This window comes from Daktulosphaira vitifoliae, unplaced genomic scaffold (genome assembly GCF_025091365.1).
Source record: "Daktulosphaira vitifoliae isolate Bord-2020 unplaced genomic scaffold, ASM2509136v1 Scaffold_3, whole genome shotgun sequence".
Lineage (NCBI taxonomy): Eukaryota > Metazoa > Arthropoda > Insecta > Hemiptera > Phylloxeridae > Daktulosphaira > Daktulosphaira vitifoliae.
Window position 1 is genome coordinate 38,825,178 of NW_026099574.1, and position 16,474 is coordinate 38,841,651.

The 16,474-nt window shown below is 25.4% G+C and overlaps 1 protein-coding gene and 1 non-coding gene across 7 annotated transcripts; both read left to right on the top strand.

Moving 5' to 3' along the window:
* The first annotated feature begins 197 nt into the window (after positions 1–197).
* Positions 198–14,892, top strand: LOC126900241 (endoplasmic reticulum junction formation protein lunapark-B). 6 transcript variants are annotated; one of them, XM_050675814.1, is made up of 10 exons: positions 198–311; positions 573–702; positions 1,594–1,635; positions 3,216–3,394; positions 3,465–3,663; positions 3,730–3,856; positions 7,833–7,994; positions 9,537–9,710; positions 11,005–11,133; positions 11,213–11,993. In XM_050675814.1, exons 2-10 carry the CDS (start codon positions 676–678, stop codon positions 11,242–11,244), a joined length of 1,071 nt encoding a protein of 356 aa, XP_050531771.1. In that variant the 5' UTR covers positions 198–311; positions 573–675; the 3' UTR covers positions 11,245–11,993. The 6 variants fall into 6 exon arrangements, with proteins under 6 accessions (XP_050531771.1, XP_050531775.1, XP_050531772.1 ...); XM_050675815.1 differs by lacking the exon at positions 198–311 and having other exon boundaries at positions 440–702; positions 11,020–11,133; XM_050675813.1 differs by lacking the exon at positions 198–311 and having other exon boundaries at positions 442–702.
* A 1,389-nt stretch (positions 14,893–16,281) lies between these two features.
* Positions 16,282–16,474, top strand: LOC126903387 (U2 spliceosomal RNA). Its single transcript, XR_007703485.1, has one exon. It is a non-coding gene; the product is annotated as a U2 spliceosomal RNA (small nuclear RNA).

Genomic DNA, 16,474 nt, shown 5'->3' on the forward strand with positions numbered 1-16,474 from the left:
ATTATAAGTATTTTTGCACTTAATAAAATATTTATATCCTATTAAAAATATGTAACTAAAGAAGCAATACAAAATTTTTCATGTTGATTTTTCACACCCTCAAAAATTCTTGAATTTTGAAGTTAAAGTATTAACACATATTTTTATGAGTGAATGTTCATAATACTACTATTAACAACAGATTATACACTTAATTATCAAATTGCCAAATTGGTACAATCCGTATATTCGAGTATGCTTTATGAAACTTTACGTACAAAGGCCCATGATTAAAAAACCTGTATTTATGGATTTTTATTTCATTATAAGTGGTATATAAAATTATATTAATTATATTTTATTTAATTAATTATAAATAAATAACAATATCTTTGAAAAATATTACTTTTTCTTATCATTATCAAGTTGAAAATAGTATAAGATATAAATTTAATAAACATCAATTACACTGTCATTCGTTGGCAACAGACAATAGATAACAATTCGAAATATTGTATTACTGTGTTCGAAATTCCCTTCTTCTCTTTTAGTGCAAGTTTTAAATTACAACTTGCTTTATTATTAATTTTTAGCTATTATTCATTCAGTATACATTCAATGAATTAACATTACTAATTGGACGTTTAATGATGTTTATATGTTCAATGTCAAAAAGGTGTCGTTTATAATCTAGACATGGGTAGCATTTTGTCACGGTTTAAGGTGAGAAGTTAAAAAAAAAAAAATATTTTTACCTTTATAAACAATATTAACATATTATATGTAGTTTGCCTAAGTAATTTATAAATTTATTACCGAAAAAAGAAATCTCTTAATAAATTATGAAATCTAATCATAATAAACTAATTTCTTTAATATGGTAGTTATAAATAATTATCAAAAACCAATTTTGACAGTTTTTATTAGTATTTCGCTATTATAGGTAACTTTCATAAAATATTTAAATAGCTTCATTTTTTAAAATAACGTTTAAATAAAATAATAAGATAACATCAAAAAAATCAATTAATCTATCATAAGTCAAGACAACACTATGAAAGTTTTGTTTCTTATATTTGAAAGTATAAAACTAAAGATTACTTTAAAAGTTATAATTATGGAGTTCTAATATGTTATATTTGCTTCAATGAACAAAATTATTTTTTCAATATATTCAAAATATTTATCTTGGACTAGTATTATATTTTATTTAATATTTTATGGTATTGTTTAATAATTATATTGAATGTTAAGTAAATAATTTTCTTATTACTTCATTGAAATTAAAATTGTTAAAAAGATTTATGCTTAAAACTAATAATATTTAAATCATCAGTGTAGTGTAATAACATTTTGAGTTTCTTATAACATAATTCTTAAGTTGGTTTAGTGAAAATGATGGTTTTTCATATTTTATAAAACCAATAAAAGTTTCCATTTACAGAATTTTGTTATTATTTCATTGAAATAAATGACAACATATCTAGATTAACTTATTGCCATGAACATTATTTAAACTATACTGTAAATCTATGTTGCTTAATACCAAAAGTTTAGGTGCTTATACACATGTAATAATAAATAAATATATAATAATTAAATTATTATTTTTAGAGAAAAAAAAATACAAAGCAAGTATTGGAGTCTTTGGAAAATGTAAGCAATTTTTACTATACATTATTATAGTTTATAACATCATAAATTTCTTTACTCAGTAAATATAATTTTTTTTATAATTTTAGATGTCTATATATCTAATTGAAGTATTTAAAAATGTACTATTAAACTATACATAATGTGATTGATTAATTATGAGTTACACAATTTCTTTAATAGTATAAAACCTATTATAATTTTGTTTAGAATATTTATAGATATATTCATGTTGACAAGGTTCTATTCTCTCACCAAGTCTATTTATTGTATATTCAGAAAATTGCATTGTTTGAAAAAATACAGAACTTATTATCAAAGATGATAAACATTAAACTCATAAAAGAATATTAATGATAAACATATATCTTGTAGCATTTACACAGGGAAGACATGAACATACAGTAAAAATAAAGAGGAGGCATTAAAACATTTGAGACGTGGTGCTTCAAAAATGAACTCTGCAATCAGTTTGAAATGTCAGCATAAAACTGAAGACCTAGATATATATATTCTAAATAATACAATAATTCATGAAAGCTTCAAATACATTCATATTATAGTTTTTTCTTTTCAGAATTTATTATTTATGTTCTATAATTTTCAAAAAATATTTATATAACTCCCTCTACTCCTTTAAAAATAGTATCGACATAAGTTTTTTTAATGGAAACATGTTTAACTGACTTAAAATAAAAAAATGACTGGTCAATAACAACTTTTGAATTAGTATTTTAAAATATATGAGCACTTATACTAGGGCAGAAGAAGTAGTGAAGTTCATAAATTCCTAGATATTAAAATAAACAGATCTGAGTTTCGCCTCCAGTCATTATAGTAAAGCATTAATAATTTCGCTATACTGGTTCAAAAGTTGTTATTGATTATTCATTTTTCTATGTAGATAATTTTATGATTTTTAAGCTAATTAAACATATGTTACCATTAAAAAACTTAAGTGATACTATTTTAAAAGAGTAAGAGTTGAGAATTTTTCTTTTTTAATTATATATAAAACATAAGATTTTATTAACTTCTGAAAAGAAAATGTTAAATGTTTTCAAAATATTGTATGAGGCATAGTTAATCAATCATTCTGTATTATGAGTATGAGGTTGGGTGTGGTTTTGGATGGAAAATAATTTATGTATCATATTATTTTCCATCTAAGAAATTTATCTAAAAATTTCGTTTTTAAGATTATAGTAGGCAACTATATAAATGTTGAAACTATTTAAATTAAAATAGCGCACTTTATATATTATAATCCCATAGCTGTCTCTACAATTAGTGTTTGTAAAGCTTAGAATCTACTTTTGAAATTTCCAAAATTCAAATATTTAACCCTGACTGTATAGAAACAATTCAATTAAAATTTGGAGGTTTTTTATGGTTAAAATTATTCCCCTCATTAAAAAAATTTTGAATGATGGTATAATTTTTTTGAGAAGGAGGTTAATTATAAAAAGGGAATAAATCTAAAGCCCTTTTCTTTCCATTAAGCCATTCTGAAAAAATGATCTGAACATACCTATAGTGTCTTGTTTTTTAAAGAAAAAAAATATTATTTTTATGTATTTTAGGAAATTATGACCATTGAAAAAATGACATCCAAGTCATCTCCAATCAATTATTATAAGATAATATTTCATTCAGCGCTTTTATACAGTTTGATTACTATACTATATTATTTTGGTATTTTTCAATACAAAATATTAGAAAACAACTATATGATGGCTGCTTTAGCTGCTTATCCTATTTTGTAAGTTTTCTAAATTTTTTATGAAATTTAATTGGGATCATGATTAGTAATTTTCATGTATTTATTTTAGAGCACTATACTACTATAAATTTGTTGTTTGGAACTATAATCGTAAAAAGGAACATTACGAAAAAAAATTAGCTGAATTGAAAAATGAAAAAAAAAAAATTCTAGATGAGGTTATGGAGAATGAAACATTTAAAGTAGCTAAAGAAATTTTAGAAAAATATGCACCTCACCAACTTCATACTATGAATACTCAAATTCTAGTGAATAATTTTTTTAACTTTTTTTTTTCAATATAATTTTTTTTAACTATTGGTAAAAAAATATAGATTAACAATCAAAGAAGCTTATTAAACACTCCTAATAGACCTCAAATCGTTCCTAATAGAACACATCAAAGAGTAACACCAAATGTTGGTCAAATACCTGCAATAATGTCTTCTACAATAAAACCTAGTAAGTTTGTATGATTTAACTGAATATTTTGAATAAAATACAAAACTTTTTTGGGAAAAAATATTTTTAAAAGGTAAAAATAACCACTTTTATAATATTATATGTATTTTAAATTATTAGTTAAAAATATTAATTCGAGAAATTAAAGATTTCTTGTATTGAATATTATTAAAATCAAAAAAAAATTTATTCAAGGTATATTTAATAACTTTTAATAAATTTTCAACCATTCTTATTATATTGTTCTATTTTTGACAGTCTTTTTAATTTTATTTGAATTTGTTCATGTTTTAACTTCTATGCAAAGATGAGTGAGAATGTATTAATTTAATTTCCTTTTTTTTTTTTGTGTGTGTGTGTCTGATAGCTATTTTTCTCAATTCTCACCAAACTTTCAAATTTCTTTCAACGATATTTCAAAAGATCACAAATCGTATCTATTCGAAGACATTACCCTCAAAAATTGAAAAAATTCACCTCGTTCCCCGTAAATGGGGAAATCTCAATAGGGGTTTCAACTACAAAATTAAATAATTTTACTTTATAATATATTAATTTTTTATCTTAATTTGTATGTTAATAATAGTTTATAAAAATTTTTGGTAACATGTTGTTATATAAATCATAAATATAAAAAAAAATGATTTTTATTTTCACCTGAATTAAACAAAAAAATTTTACAACACACTTCATTAAGTAGATTTTAGCTTCGATGCGAAGCTGAGAAGGTATTGGTTTTACTAAGATGTGTTTTTTTTTTTTTTTTTTTTTTTTTTTTTTGTGTCTGTTACCACTTTTTCTCAGCTCTCACCGAACCGATTTCTTTCAATGATACGTCAAAAGATCACAAATCGTATCTAGTCGAAGACATTACCCTTAAAAATTGAAAAAAATTCCCTCGTTCCCCGTAAAAGGGGGAAACCTCCAAAAAAATTACAAATTTAAAAATCGCTAATTTTCGAAATTTTTTCAATTTTTTTTACTTAAAAGTGCCATAACTTTTTCAAAAATAAACATATCAATATAATTCTTTTTTATATAGATGCATAATATCATTACCTTTCATTTGGTATATTTTTTTCATAAATTTAACCCTTAACCTGCCCACAAGGGGGGATTTAAAATGACAACTTTTTCACAAAAAATTAATTTTTTTAACTTAAATTTTGAAAATGTTCCGGAAGGTCTGACACTTTTATATATATCTTAAATTAAAGCTAATGTAATATACTTTATCATGGGAAAAAAAAATTTCGGACTTTATTTTATCTTCAAGGTGAAAATGGCTACCAAATGCTATTATTGTGTGAAAATTCTCAATTTTATTTTTTACATTTTTAACATTATAATGCTATAACTTATTGAAAAGTGTAATGATCAATATAATTTTTTTATATAACTATTTTCTAATAATCTCTTTTTTATTCGACATACTTTGTCTTAATCAGGATATTAATAAGGAACTAGCAGTTTATGAAGCTTTTGGAATAATCCACCAATTTTTTAAAATTAAACACTATCTAAAGATTTGCATCGAAGCGGTTTTTTTTTTATAGTGATTTTAATCACTGTCAGATATCATTATACTTGATCCAACTATGCCACGTCACCACTGTGCCGCGACCCCCTTGTGCTGGGTTTTTTTTAATTGGTTTTTTAGTTAAAGTAAATCATTAAAATTAATTATGTTCTGAATATAATTTCAATTGTGGAATATTTTTAAACACCAAAAAATAATACAATTTTTTATTATTAAAAAATTTTTAGTAAAATATGTAGTATATAAAATATACATAACACTTTTAGTCAATAGTTATTGTGATAAAATTTTGTGACTTTTGGTTTTTTTTTACCTTTTAGAAATATTTTTTGATCATTTTTTCCTATAGTATTTTCTCTCTGGACGTTTTTTCTGGTTACTGAATATTTCATCAATGAATTTTTATTCTTCTTCTTTACTGGCATTTACAACTCTATTAGAATTTTTGCTGCCATCACTATATCCCTCCATCACTCTCAATCTTACACAAATTCCTTTCATTCTTGCACTCCCAGGGCTTTAAGATCCTCTTCTACTACTTTTAGCCACCTTTCCCTCAGTTTGCCTCAAGGCCTTCTCCCTTTCGGTTTCCATTCCATAACTGCTTTGATGATTTCTTCTCTGCCTCTTCTCATAATATGGCGCAGCCACTGAATTCTTTATCCTTTTACGTAACTAGTAACTGGTGCTAGGCCCAGTTTTTCCTGAAGTTACTTGTTGAACTTTTCTCTCCAATTATTTGTCCTTTTATCACAAACTGGTCTGCATATCATCCTCCATATTTTATTTTCAAAAGTTTTAAGTCATCTCTCTATCACACTTGTCTTTAATATTCTCCTAGGCATTCTTCTCCGTATAGTATTACCGATTCAGTAACACCTTAGAAAACACTTTATATGCCGTATTTAGAAGGAATATACCTCTGTAGTTACAGCAATCTGTTTTGTATCTCTTGTGCAGAGGTACGATAATGGCTTCCTTCCATCTATTTGACATCTGCTCTTCATGCCAAGTCTTCTGACAAACTTTAAATATTAAGTATCATACTTTTTTTTCACCATATTTTATCATCTTCACCTGGATATTGTCTGACCCAGGTGCTTTCCAGTTCTTGAAACTGTCTATTGATCTATCAACTTCTTTCTGCATTATATCACTTATTGAATGTTCAGCTTTTTGATATATTGTCTTTCCCTTGGGGTTCGCTGGTATATCACTATTGAATAATCTATAAAATATTCTCTTCATCTTTCAGCCTTTTTTTCGGAATCCATGAAAATAGCACCTTTATTACCAGCTTCTTTATTTCAAATCACTTTAGGCTCAAGTTGAAGTATTGATATTTCTTAACCCTGAAAAAGCTCCTTGAGTTGCCTTGTAAACAATTTCTCTCTCCTATCTCCAATAATCAATTTAATAAGTTCTACTATTCCTTTTGTAAAATATACCTGCAACTTCTTCATTCCCTTTTGTAAACTTCTTTTGTATTTTGATCTTGTAACATCAGATACTCTCTAGCTTGTTTTTGCTTTTCGACAAACTTCATTAAAACATTTGTTATTTTTATTTTATATAATACCAATTTCTTTTTCTCCAATTTCCTTTATAATTTTACTGGCCTTAGTCCAGTCCCATTTTATGTCATGTAGATTGAGGTTTTTGATGTTCTTGTCCATCTTTTCCATGAATTTCTATTGGATTTCTAGATCTTTAAGTGCCTCTACGTTGAGATAGTGTTTCTTGGCAGCTTAACATATCTTATATTAAGATCTTTTTAAAAAGTCTTCTTCATGTTTCCTCATTTGTGTCCGTAGGAGCTTGTACAGTGTACAATGTACACATACTAATATAAGATCTATTAGCCTGAAATTTATTCTCAACACTGTGATTCTTTCCAAGACTGGTCTAAATTCTTTAATATGCTGCACCAATGACTTTTGTACAGCAAAACCACTTCCATATCTGTGCCTGTATACCATTTCTGAGAAATATATTTCATAGTCATTTACTCTTAATTGTTTGTCCTGTTCCTTTCCATTTTATCTCTTGCAGTGCTGCCTCTTTAATTCCATATATCGTTGAGACCTCCACTAGATTTTGACATGTTCCAGTCCTGTAGAGGCTTAATAAGTTCCAAATTGCGATCTTAAAATTTACTTACAATTTCCGAGTCCAAAAGTAAAACTATTTTTTTGTGTCTGAGGCATACTTTGTGATGGTGGTAACATAAAAACGTGTTTTTTCTAAGATAGGGTTATCAGCCCTATGCTAAATCCCCAACCTGGAGTACCAAACAATACCAACTACATAAGGTTAGCGTAAGGCTATTGCATTGTATATGATGTACATTGGGCAATGGGCGTGCAACTCTCCCTACACCTAAGGATTTTTATTAAAATTTAAATAAAATTTTACTTATATTTAATTTAATTTTAGGATTATCTCTTCCAAGACCAGTGCTTCCCAAAGAGCGTACTATATTTGATAGATTAGCTGATATAATATTAGGAGATGGTCCTCAAAATCGATATGCTTTAATATGTAGAACATGTGGATCTCACAATGGAATGGCACGAAAAGAAGAATTTGAATATTTGGGTATGTTTATCAATTACATATATATGTCAGAAGCATTATCAGGATTTACTGAGCACCTAATATTTTTTAATTTTTAAGTCTATTAGGAGTTTTCTTCATTATCATAGTCTCCTTAGCCTCATCCCCAATTATTTGGGATTGACTCTACGTTATAATGATTTAACAGGATTGTTTACCTGATACTACCTTATTATGTCTGAGAGAGCCAGTAAGGGATATGTTGTGTGTCACTGTTAAAATTCGGGAAATTATAGCTTACAACACAGCTGAACATCAGCACTAAGGAGACAGAAAATGTATCATATTACGCTCTTAAAATTGTTAGCAGCAATTTTCTTGTTACTTTTATAATATCATTCTAAATTTACTTTAAAGTTAACTCTTTTGTTCAGTTATTTTACCATAAAATGGCTATTTTAAAAGAAACTTGTACTAGTAGTAAAAAATTGTTATTAAAATAGAGAATTTTTAATAATGAACATTTTTAACTTTGATAATAATTGGTCAAAATAAGGTTCTTAGTAAACATGCAGCTTGTGAAAAATTACTAAGTTTTAAAAGATCTGCAAAGGTATCTGAAATAATATCAAAAATACATTTCCACCAAATTTTTGTTAACTAAGAAATAGTGTTTAAAACATTTATACCATTGCTTTATTATCTGTAGTCATAACTGTATGAAGCATGTATACGATATTGCTTGTGACTCATGAAGTGGAAGTCTTGAAGAATAAAGTGGTGTAATTTTTTGGTTATTTAATTATATTTAATAGTTCAGAATTTAAATCCTATAGTTGTTTCTAACACAACCTACATATGCATTTATAATTTTATTGAAGTTTTAAAATTATCAACTTGTTCATATTGTATCAAATTTTTTATTTATAGATACTAAATGATATAAATAAATACATATAAATTGATGATATATATAATGAGATAATTATACTTAAAAGTAAAACAATAATTAGAGATTTATTATACAGAGTGATTATTTATCTGTGACTCATGCAACATCTATAAAAATAAAAAAAATATTATAGTTTTTTTCTTTTCAGAATTTATTATTCATGTTAATTTAATATTTATATAACCCCCTCTACTCCTTTTAAAATAGTATCGACATAAGTTTTTAATGGAAACATGTTTAACTGACTTAAAATAAAAAAATGACTGGTCAATAACAACTTTTGAATTAGTATTTTAAAATATATGAGCACTTATACTAGGGCAGAAGAAGTAGTGAAGTTCATAAATTCCTAGATATTAAAATAAACAGATCTGAGTTTCGCCTCCAGTCACTATAGTAAAGCATTAATAATTTCAATATCCTGGTTATATAAGGGTAATAAAAGAATGAAAGGAGGATAAAACCATTCTTTTTTAAGTTAAAACATATGATTCTATTAACTTTTTATTAAGAAAAAATAATAATATAAAATCTTATATTTTTAAAGATATTGTAATAAATAATGGTTAAACAATCACTCTGAATTCTTTTAATTTATGTATATGTATATATATAAATGTATATATTTTTAGCTTATCGTTGTGCTTATTGTTCACAATGGAATCCATCATTAAAACCCAGACCTGCTTTATCTCAATTTGCAATTTCTTATGATAAAAAAGATCTAACAAATAATAGCCAATCAGATAATTCTGAAACAATTGAAGAAATTACTAGTGAAGAAAATTCTAAGAGTGAACAAAAAGGTAAAAATATTTATAATTGTGTACTTTATTGCGTGTCTACATCGCAGTACTATCAATGTACGATAGGTAATAAATGCATTAAAGATACATTTAGAAGTGATCAACTTTATACTTAACCACCAATTTGAGCACACTTTACTGTAATTATATAAACATTTATTTAACTGGGAATCTTTTAATTAAATTTACACTAAATTTTTTTTTTTATTATTATTTTTAGTTAGTTTGAATACCAAAATTTGTTTTTCTAGAGAATTCTAGATATTTTTTTAACACGCCTATATTAGTTTTTATCATGCGAATATAACCAAGTGAAATAAATATTAACAATAAATATTATTTACATGGTCAAATATGTTTAGAAATGTGCATTCAAGGAATAAAATTTTTATACTAACAAATATCATAACTCTGATAAAATTATAAACATAGTATTATTATTAATAAAAAAAAATAAACACAACCAGCATAGTGGGGTTGTGGCATAGTTGGATCAAGTATAATTATATCTGACAGTGATTAAAATCACTATCATAAAAAATTATTTGATGCAAATCTGTAGATAGTGTTTAATTTTAAAAAATTGATGGATTATTCCTGAAGCTATATGATATCCTATTTCCTTATATATAAATATATATTATATTATAATATATTTTGTGTCTGTTAGCACTTTTTTTAAGCTCTCACCGAACCGATTTCTTTCATTGATATGTCAAAAGATCATAAATCGTATTTAGTCGAAGACATTACTCTCAAAAATTGAAAAAATCTCTTTCGTTCCCTAAAATGGGGGAAACCTCCAAAAAAATTCCAATTTTTTGATGTATCGTTGAAAGAAATCAGTTTGGTGAGAGCTGAGAAAAAGTGGTAACAGACACAAAAAAAAATTTTAAAAAAACACATAGTAATATTAATACCTTCTCAGCTTCGCATCGAAGCTAATAAAATACACTGAAGTTTAAACAATAACAATTTTAATGGTTTACTAATAATAAAATAAAAACAAACTTTCAAATTGATTATAGCCATTGGAGTAGTTATGAGGGAATGATTGGAATAGATTCCCTACGAAACAAAATTATTTACGTTGTGGAGATACAATTTTTTTCTTTTGGATGGGGAAGTGAATAATTGTCTTATTTATATAACCCCTCAGAATAAAACCATAACTATGTCACTGATTATAGCTTGTTAAACTATTAAATAAAAATAAACAATCAAAGTATCAAATGCATTTCTAAATTACTAATATTATGGTAGATATTATTAAGATATTAAACATTTATTTTAGGCTTTAAAAATGAAGATTCAAATTTAGACAGTTCTGAACCAATAGTTGAAGAACCAGAAGATTCACAGCAAATAGATGTTTCAATTAATAATCTTGATGACGAAAAAAAAGAAAAATTCGAACCCATTGGTAACTATATTATTTGTGAATATGTTACATTAATTTAGTTAAGTGTATATTTTAACTAAAAATATTAATTGTGTTTTAGAAAAATCTACAGCATTAGTAGAGGCATCATAGATTTTAAAGTGGAGTATTTTACCAAAATACATGTTCAGTTTGAGTAATATATAGAAATTGTTTTTTTGTTTAATCGAGAGATTCCTACTTAGACTTCAAGAATATATAGAAATAAGACTTGATGTATTGAAATTTATAATTACTCCAAGAAATGCTCTATTAATGTTTTAAAAAAGCTTTTAAGTTATGTATTTACATAAATAGTTAACAGGGTATTGATTATATTATTATGTAACAAGCATTTATTCATTAAGCATTGGATAATATTTTGTGTTAATATACATTTGTAACAAAATATCTTTATTTATTTCAATTTTTACTTACAAAATATATTTTACTAACATGTGTAAATTTCATATTGAATAATTTTTTTAATTTTTCATGTTACTTTATTCTAAAAAATGATACTCTAATGTAGTTCTTATTCTTAATTAATGATGCCTATTTTAAAAATCACTATTTACAAAAAAAAAAAATGTTTCAAACAATTTTTATAAATGTATAGTCTAAAACTTTGATAATGTGTTATTTACATAGGGAGTTAAACTTTTTGGGGCTGTTACAAATAAACTCAAGCAACTATAATTGAATAATTATAATAAATATAAATTGAACAATTAGAAATAGTTGTTGATAATTTTTTTATTACTATACAGTGTGATTGATTTGTTAGGTTCATTTTTCAATATCTCAACAATGGCAAAATTTTACATAACCCGCACCTCTCTCAGTCTATATATACAGAGTGATTTTTTTATCATAACCCACTCAATTACTTACAGAATAAATATAATTTAAAACATTTTATTTTGTTATCTTTAGTTACACATTATTCTTGAATTATTAACTATGTAATACTTTTTAAGTTCATCCTTTATGCCTTGTAAGGATGTCAACTTTATTTTTTTAAATGGAAACACATATTTTGAATTTAATAAAATGTTTGAGTTTTTAATTTAATAGTAAAAGACATTTGAATTTTTAATATAACATTTTTCGTTTATTAGACATAAAAAATTAAAGTTTCAAATTTTTGAGTTAATGTACACATATAGTACTCAAGGTATTACAAATACAGGTAGCTAATTGGTTTTTATGACATTGCTGTTACAGTCACGGATTGTTTATTATCAATTATGACTATCAATATATATACTATTTATATTGTCAGTTAGTGTATTTATAAACTCACAACAATGTGCCTTACTACCATTGATAATAACAATATTGTGTACCTACGAATATTGATGTCATAAAAAACCAATTAGCTACCTGTATTTGTATTACTTTGTGTACTAAAAATTAGAAATCAATAATATTAATTGTCTATATGGAGAAAGCTTGGTTGAGCAAATTTTTATTTGATAAAGAGGATTTTCTTTTAATTTTTGATGATATCAGTAATTAGTTATGAACATTTGATAAATCGTCAGAAAAAATTGGTCAAGTGAAAGCTGAGAAAATAAATGATAGCCACAAAAAAAAATCACATAGTAAAATAATTTTTTATGAATAAGAAATTATTCTCTCGAGGGGAGGCTACAATAATAGAGACCGTGATATTAATTGAAGTTATTGAATCTAAATGAGATAAATATAGTTATAGTTTTAGTTTTNTATCATAACATGAAACTAAAAAGTAAAAAATAAATATAGTTTAAAAAACTAAAAAAACACGCTTTTAAAGCACGTCGAACTAAAAAGTTAAAAATAATTTTTAAAATAAGTTTAAAATAATTATGAACAAAAAATACTAGTATTATTGTGATAAAAGCGTCGGGCGCTCAATATACGACAAATATGACACAAAGCACCCACGCTTTTATCACAATAATACTAGTATTTTTTTTCATAATTATTTTAAACTTATTTGAAAAATTATTTTTAACTTTTTAGTTCGACGTGCTTTAAAAGCGTGTTTTTTTAGTTTTTTAAACTATATTTATTTTTTACTTTTTAGTTTCATGTTATGATAGTAGTTACTATCAATATCATGGTTGTTACGGGTAACGGGAAATCAGGGTTCGATTCCGGGGAGGGAGTCTGAGAAACGGCTACCACATCCAAAGAAAGCAGCAGGCGCGTAAATTACTCACTCCCGGAACGTGGAGGTAGTGACGAAAAATGACGATACGGAAATCATCCCTCGTAATCGGAATGAATACTTTATATCTCTTAATTAGAATAAATCGTGTTAATATATTAATTTTAATAGTAATTAGAATATATATATTTATACAAATAATGCGACTTAACTACGTAAAAGTATCATGCACTAAGTATAGCTGTGTTTTATGGCCGGGCGGGTCGGACTAACGTTATACCCGAGGTATAAACGGCGGTAGGTATATATATATATATACGTAAGGCGCATTAGACGCGGGCGGTATTGGTCAGTCAAAATAAAAATTTGTTTACATATATATAATATTGATGACAAGCACGCGTGTACGGGTACGATAACTAAAAATAAATTTTTATAGGAATAGTGTGCCGTCGTGTGGTGAGCGAGGCGTGGGGAGGGGTGAATGCGTATAACAGTCTAGTCTAGACAACGGAATATGCGATAACGCGTGGCGTTTGGAGAGTTACAAACATACATACATACATACATACATACAGGTGAAACTAATATAAGCGTGTTAAAAATGAAATGAGTTAACATTTTTTTTAGTGGAATTATTTTTTTATAATTCATTATTCATTATGTAAAACCAAAATTTGAATATTAAACATTCCTGTTTTTTGACCAATGAAATGTGCCAAATTGACATTATTTAACTTATCATTTAATTGTTTAGTCATTAGAATAATTACATGTAATAAAAAGTAATATTTTTAATTTTTAATGGATAGTAAAGTGTTCAACTACAATAATTTTTATTTATTTTTTTTTGTCATGCTGCGAGTTTTTGAATTAGTCTTTCAACAGGTATAACATATTTTAACAATTTTTTATAGTATTGTATTTAACATTTTTATTAAATAATAAAAATTAATACTTGACTAAATCAATATATAACCCAAAAATATTTAATGATAGCTTAATAAACAATTACATTTTTTTCAGATTTGAATTACATTCCTATGAAAACATTACATCGCCTTTAACATCAAGTGAATGTGATATTGGACCACCACCAATTGAAGCACCACCTCCTCCACCCCAATCACATATTATTATATTATAATATCAATTAACACAAAACTTGTATTTTTCTACCATAAAAATCGTAACAATTTTTTTTATTAGCATATTAGATGTATTTATTTTTATGTAAATTTAATTTATATAATAACGTTTTTTTTTTTGTGGAATTAATTTTTTATAATTCATTATTCATTATTTAATACCAAAATGTGAATATTAAACATTCCTGGTTTTTGACCAATGAAGAGCGCCAAATTGACATTGTTTAACTTATCATTTAATTGTTTAGTCATTAGAATATTTACATGTAATAAATTATTATTTATTTATAAACCAAGTGACTAATCATGAAGTTTAGTATAATGAAAGTATTGTTATAATTGTTGTATTATTTAAATGTTACATTCAATACAAATTTATGTTATGAATTATTTATATAAATGATACCTTAATCTAGTACAGGACTAATATTATCTTACTTCTATTTTAAACATATACTTTTTAAATAAATTTTTCCAGTATTTATATAGTCTAATTGACATAAAACTACCAATAGTTGTTTTTTCGGCTGTATTTATTTATTTCAACTAAATGTATTTAAATTAACAAAGATTAAAAAACGTTAATTTATTTAATAAAGAAATATTTTTATTTTAGTAAAACTATCAGAAAATTTTATAGGAGAATTTGTCATGCTTTTTATTGTTTATCAAAGTTCATTAAAGGTGATCATTATTCATCTGTCATTTCCTTATAAAGAAACATTCAATGACGTCAGATACATTAATATATATATATATATATCTATTTAAAAAATTTAAGCTGGTATCTATTTAAAAGATAAGGAATGAATTTAAAAAATACTTGTTATAATATTTATGAAAATCAGTGTACTCCCCTTGTCAGGTATTTTAAAATAAAATACATAACAGAATTTTAACACAAAAATAGCATATTTTTATATACGGTAGTCAATTTTGACTATGAAGACAAGTCTAGAGGTCAAATTTTTCTTTTTTTTCAAATTAAATTATATTAAATAAGCTTAATCTAAAGCATATATAAAAGTGTCATTATTTCCAGAACATTTTCAAAAGATCTACTTCCTATATGCATATTTGAAGTTTTGAACCCTCTGTATAAAAGGTAATAGTTCGATTTAAAAAAAAGTATGTCGAATAAAAGAAGTATATGTATATATATATATATATGTAATAGTTATCATAAAAAAATAATATTGATCCACATTTTTTTAAATGCTATAGCAACATAAATTTCAAAAATATAACCATTTATACTTGTCCCAACTATGCCACGTCCACACTGCCGCTATCCCACTACCGTTTTTTTTTAGGGTAAATTTAGTGATCAACGATAAATAAACACCCTAAAATTTTAGAAATTTTGATTTCTGTGTAACAATATATTTATATAATATATATTTTATGTAAAAATACTTTTTTAATTTTATTGATTTTTTTTTTTTATTTATTGAAATCATAGGAATGCATTATTATAAAAGTAGTTATCATGTTGGTAGTACTGCTGTCTTCTGAACAACATTCAAATTATTATTTATCAATAATCCAGGGTCGAGAATATTTGACGTTGTCGAGTTTGTGTCACCGGTAGGTTGCGCTAATGTAAAATTACGTTTACTTCGGTGTTTTTAAAATAATAGTCTTATGTTTTAACACTTGTGATTATCCAGATATATAAATAAGTATTCAATGTATTTATATTTAGAAAAAAAATTTTTTTTTAATAAATTATCTCAAATTACAAAAATAATTGATTTGTAAAAGACATAGTGTAACTAATCAAATTACTGCGTAGTTTTTTTTGTCTTTAGTTCTTTTAATACCTCTCTTCTCCAGGTCACCAGTATCGCTTCTCGGCCTATCGGCTAAGATCAAAGTGTAGTATCTGTTCTTATCAGCTTAACATCTGATACACGATTCATTGAATCGTTCAAATGTTAAACTAATTTTTTCACTTCGGTGGAGATATTGGAGCTTGCTCCTACTCCACCACGGGTTGACCCGGTATTGCAGTACCACCGGGAACGGCCCACATAAA

Bases quoted from the DNA above. Each gene is read 5' to 3' on its own strand.
- LOC126900241 (XM_050675814.1), top strand. From the start codon at position 676: ATGGGTAGCATTTTGTCACGGTTTAAG. The intron at 3,664-3,729 runs GTGAATAATTTT...AAAAAAATATAG, and splicing joins CTATGAATACTCAAATTCTA to ATTAACAATCAAAGAAGCTT. The intron at 9,711-11,004 runs GTAAAAATATTT...CATTTATTTTAG, and splicing joins TTCTAAGAGTGAACAAAAAG to GCTTTAAAAATGAAGATTCA.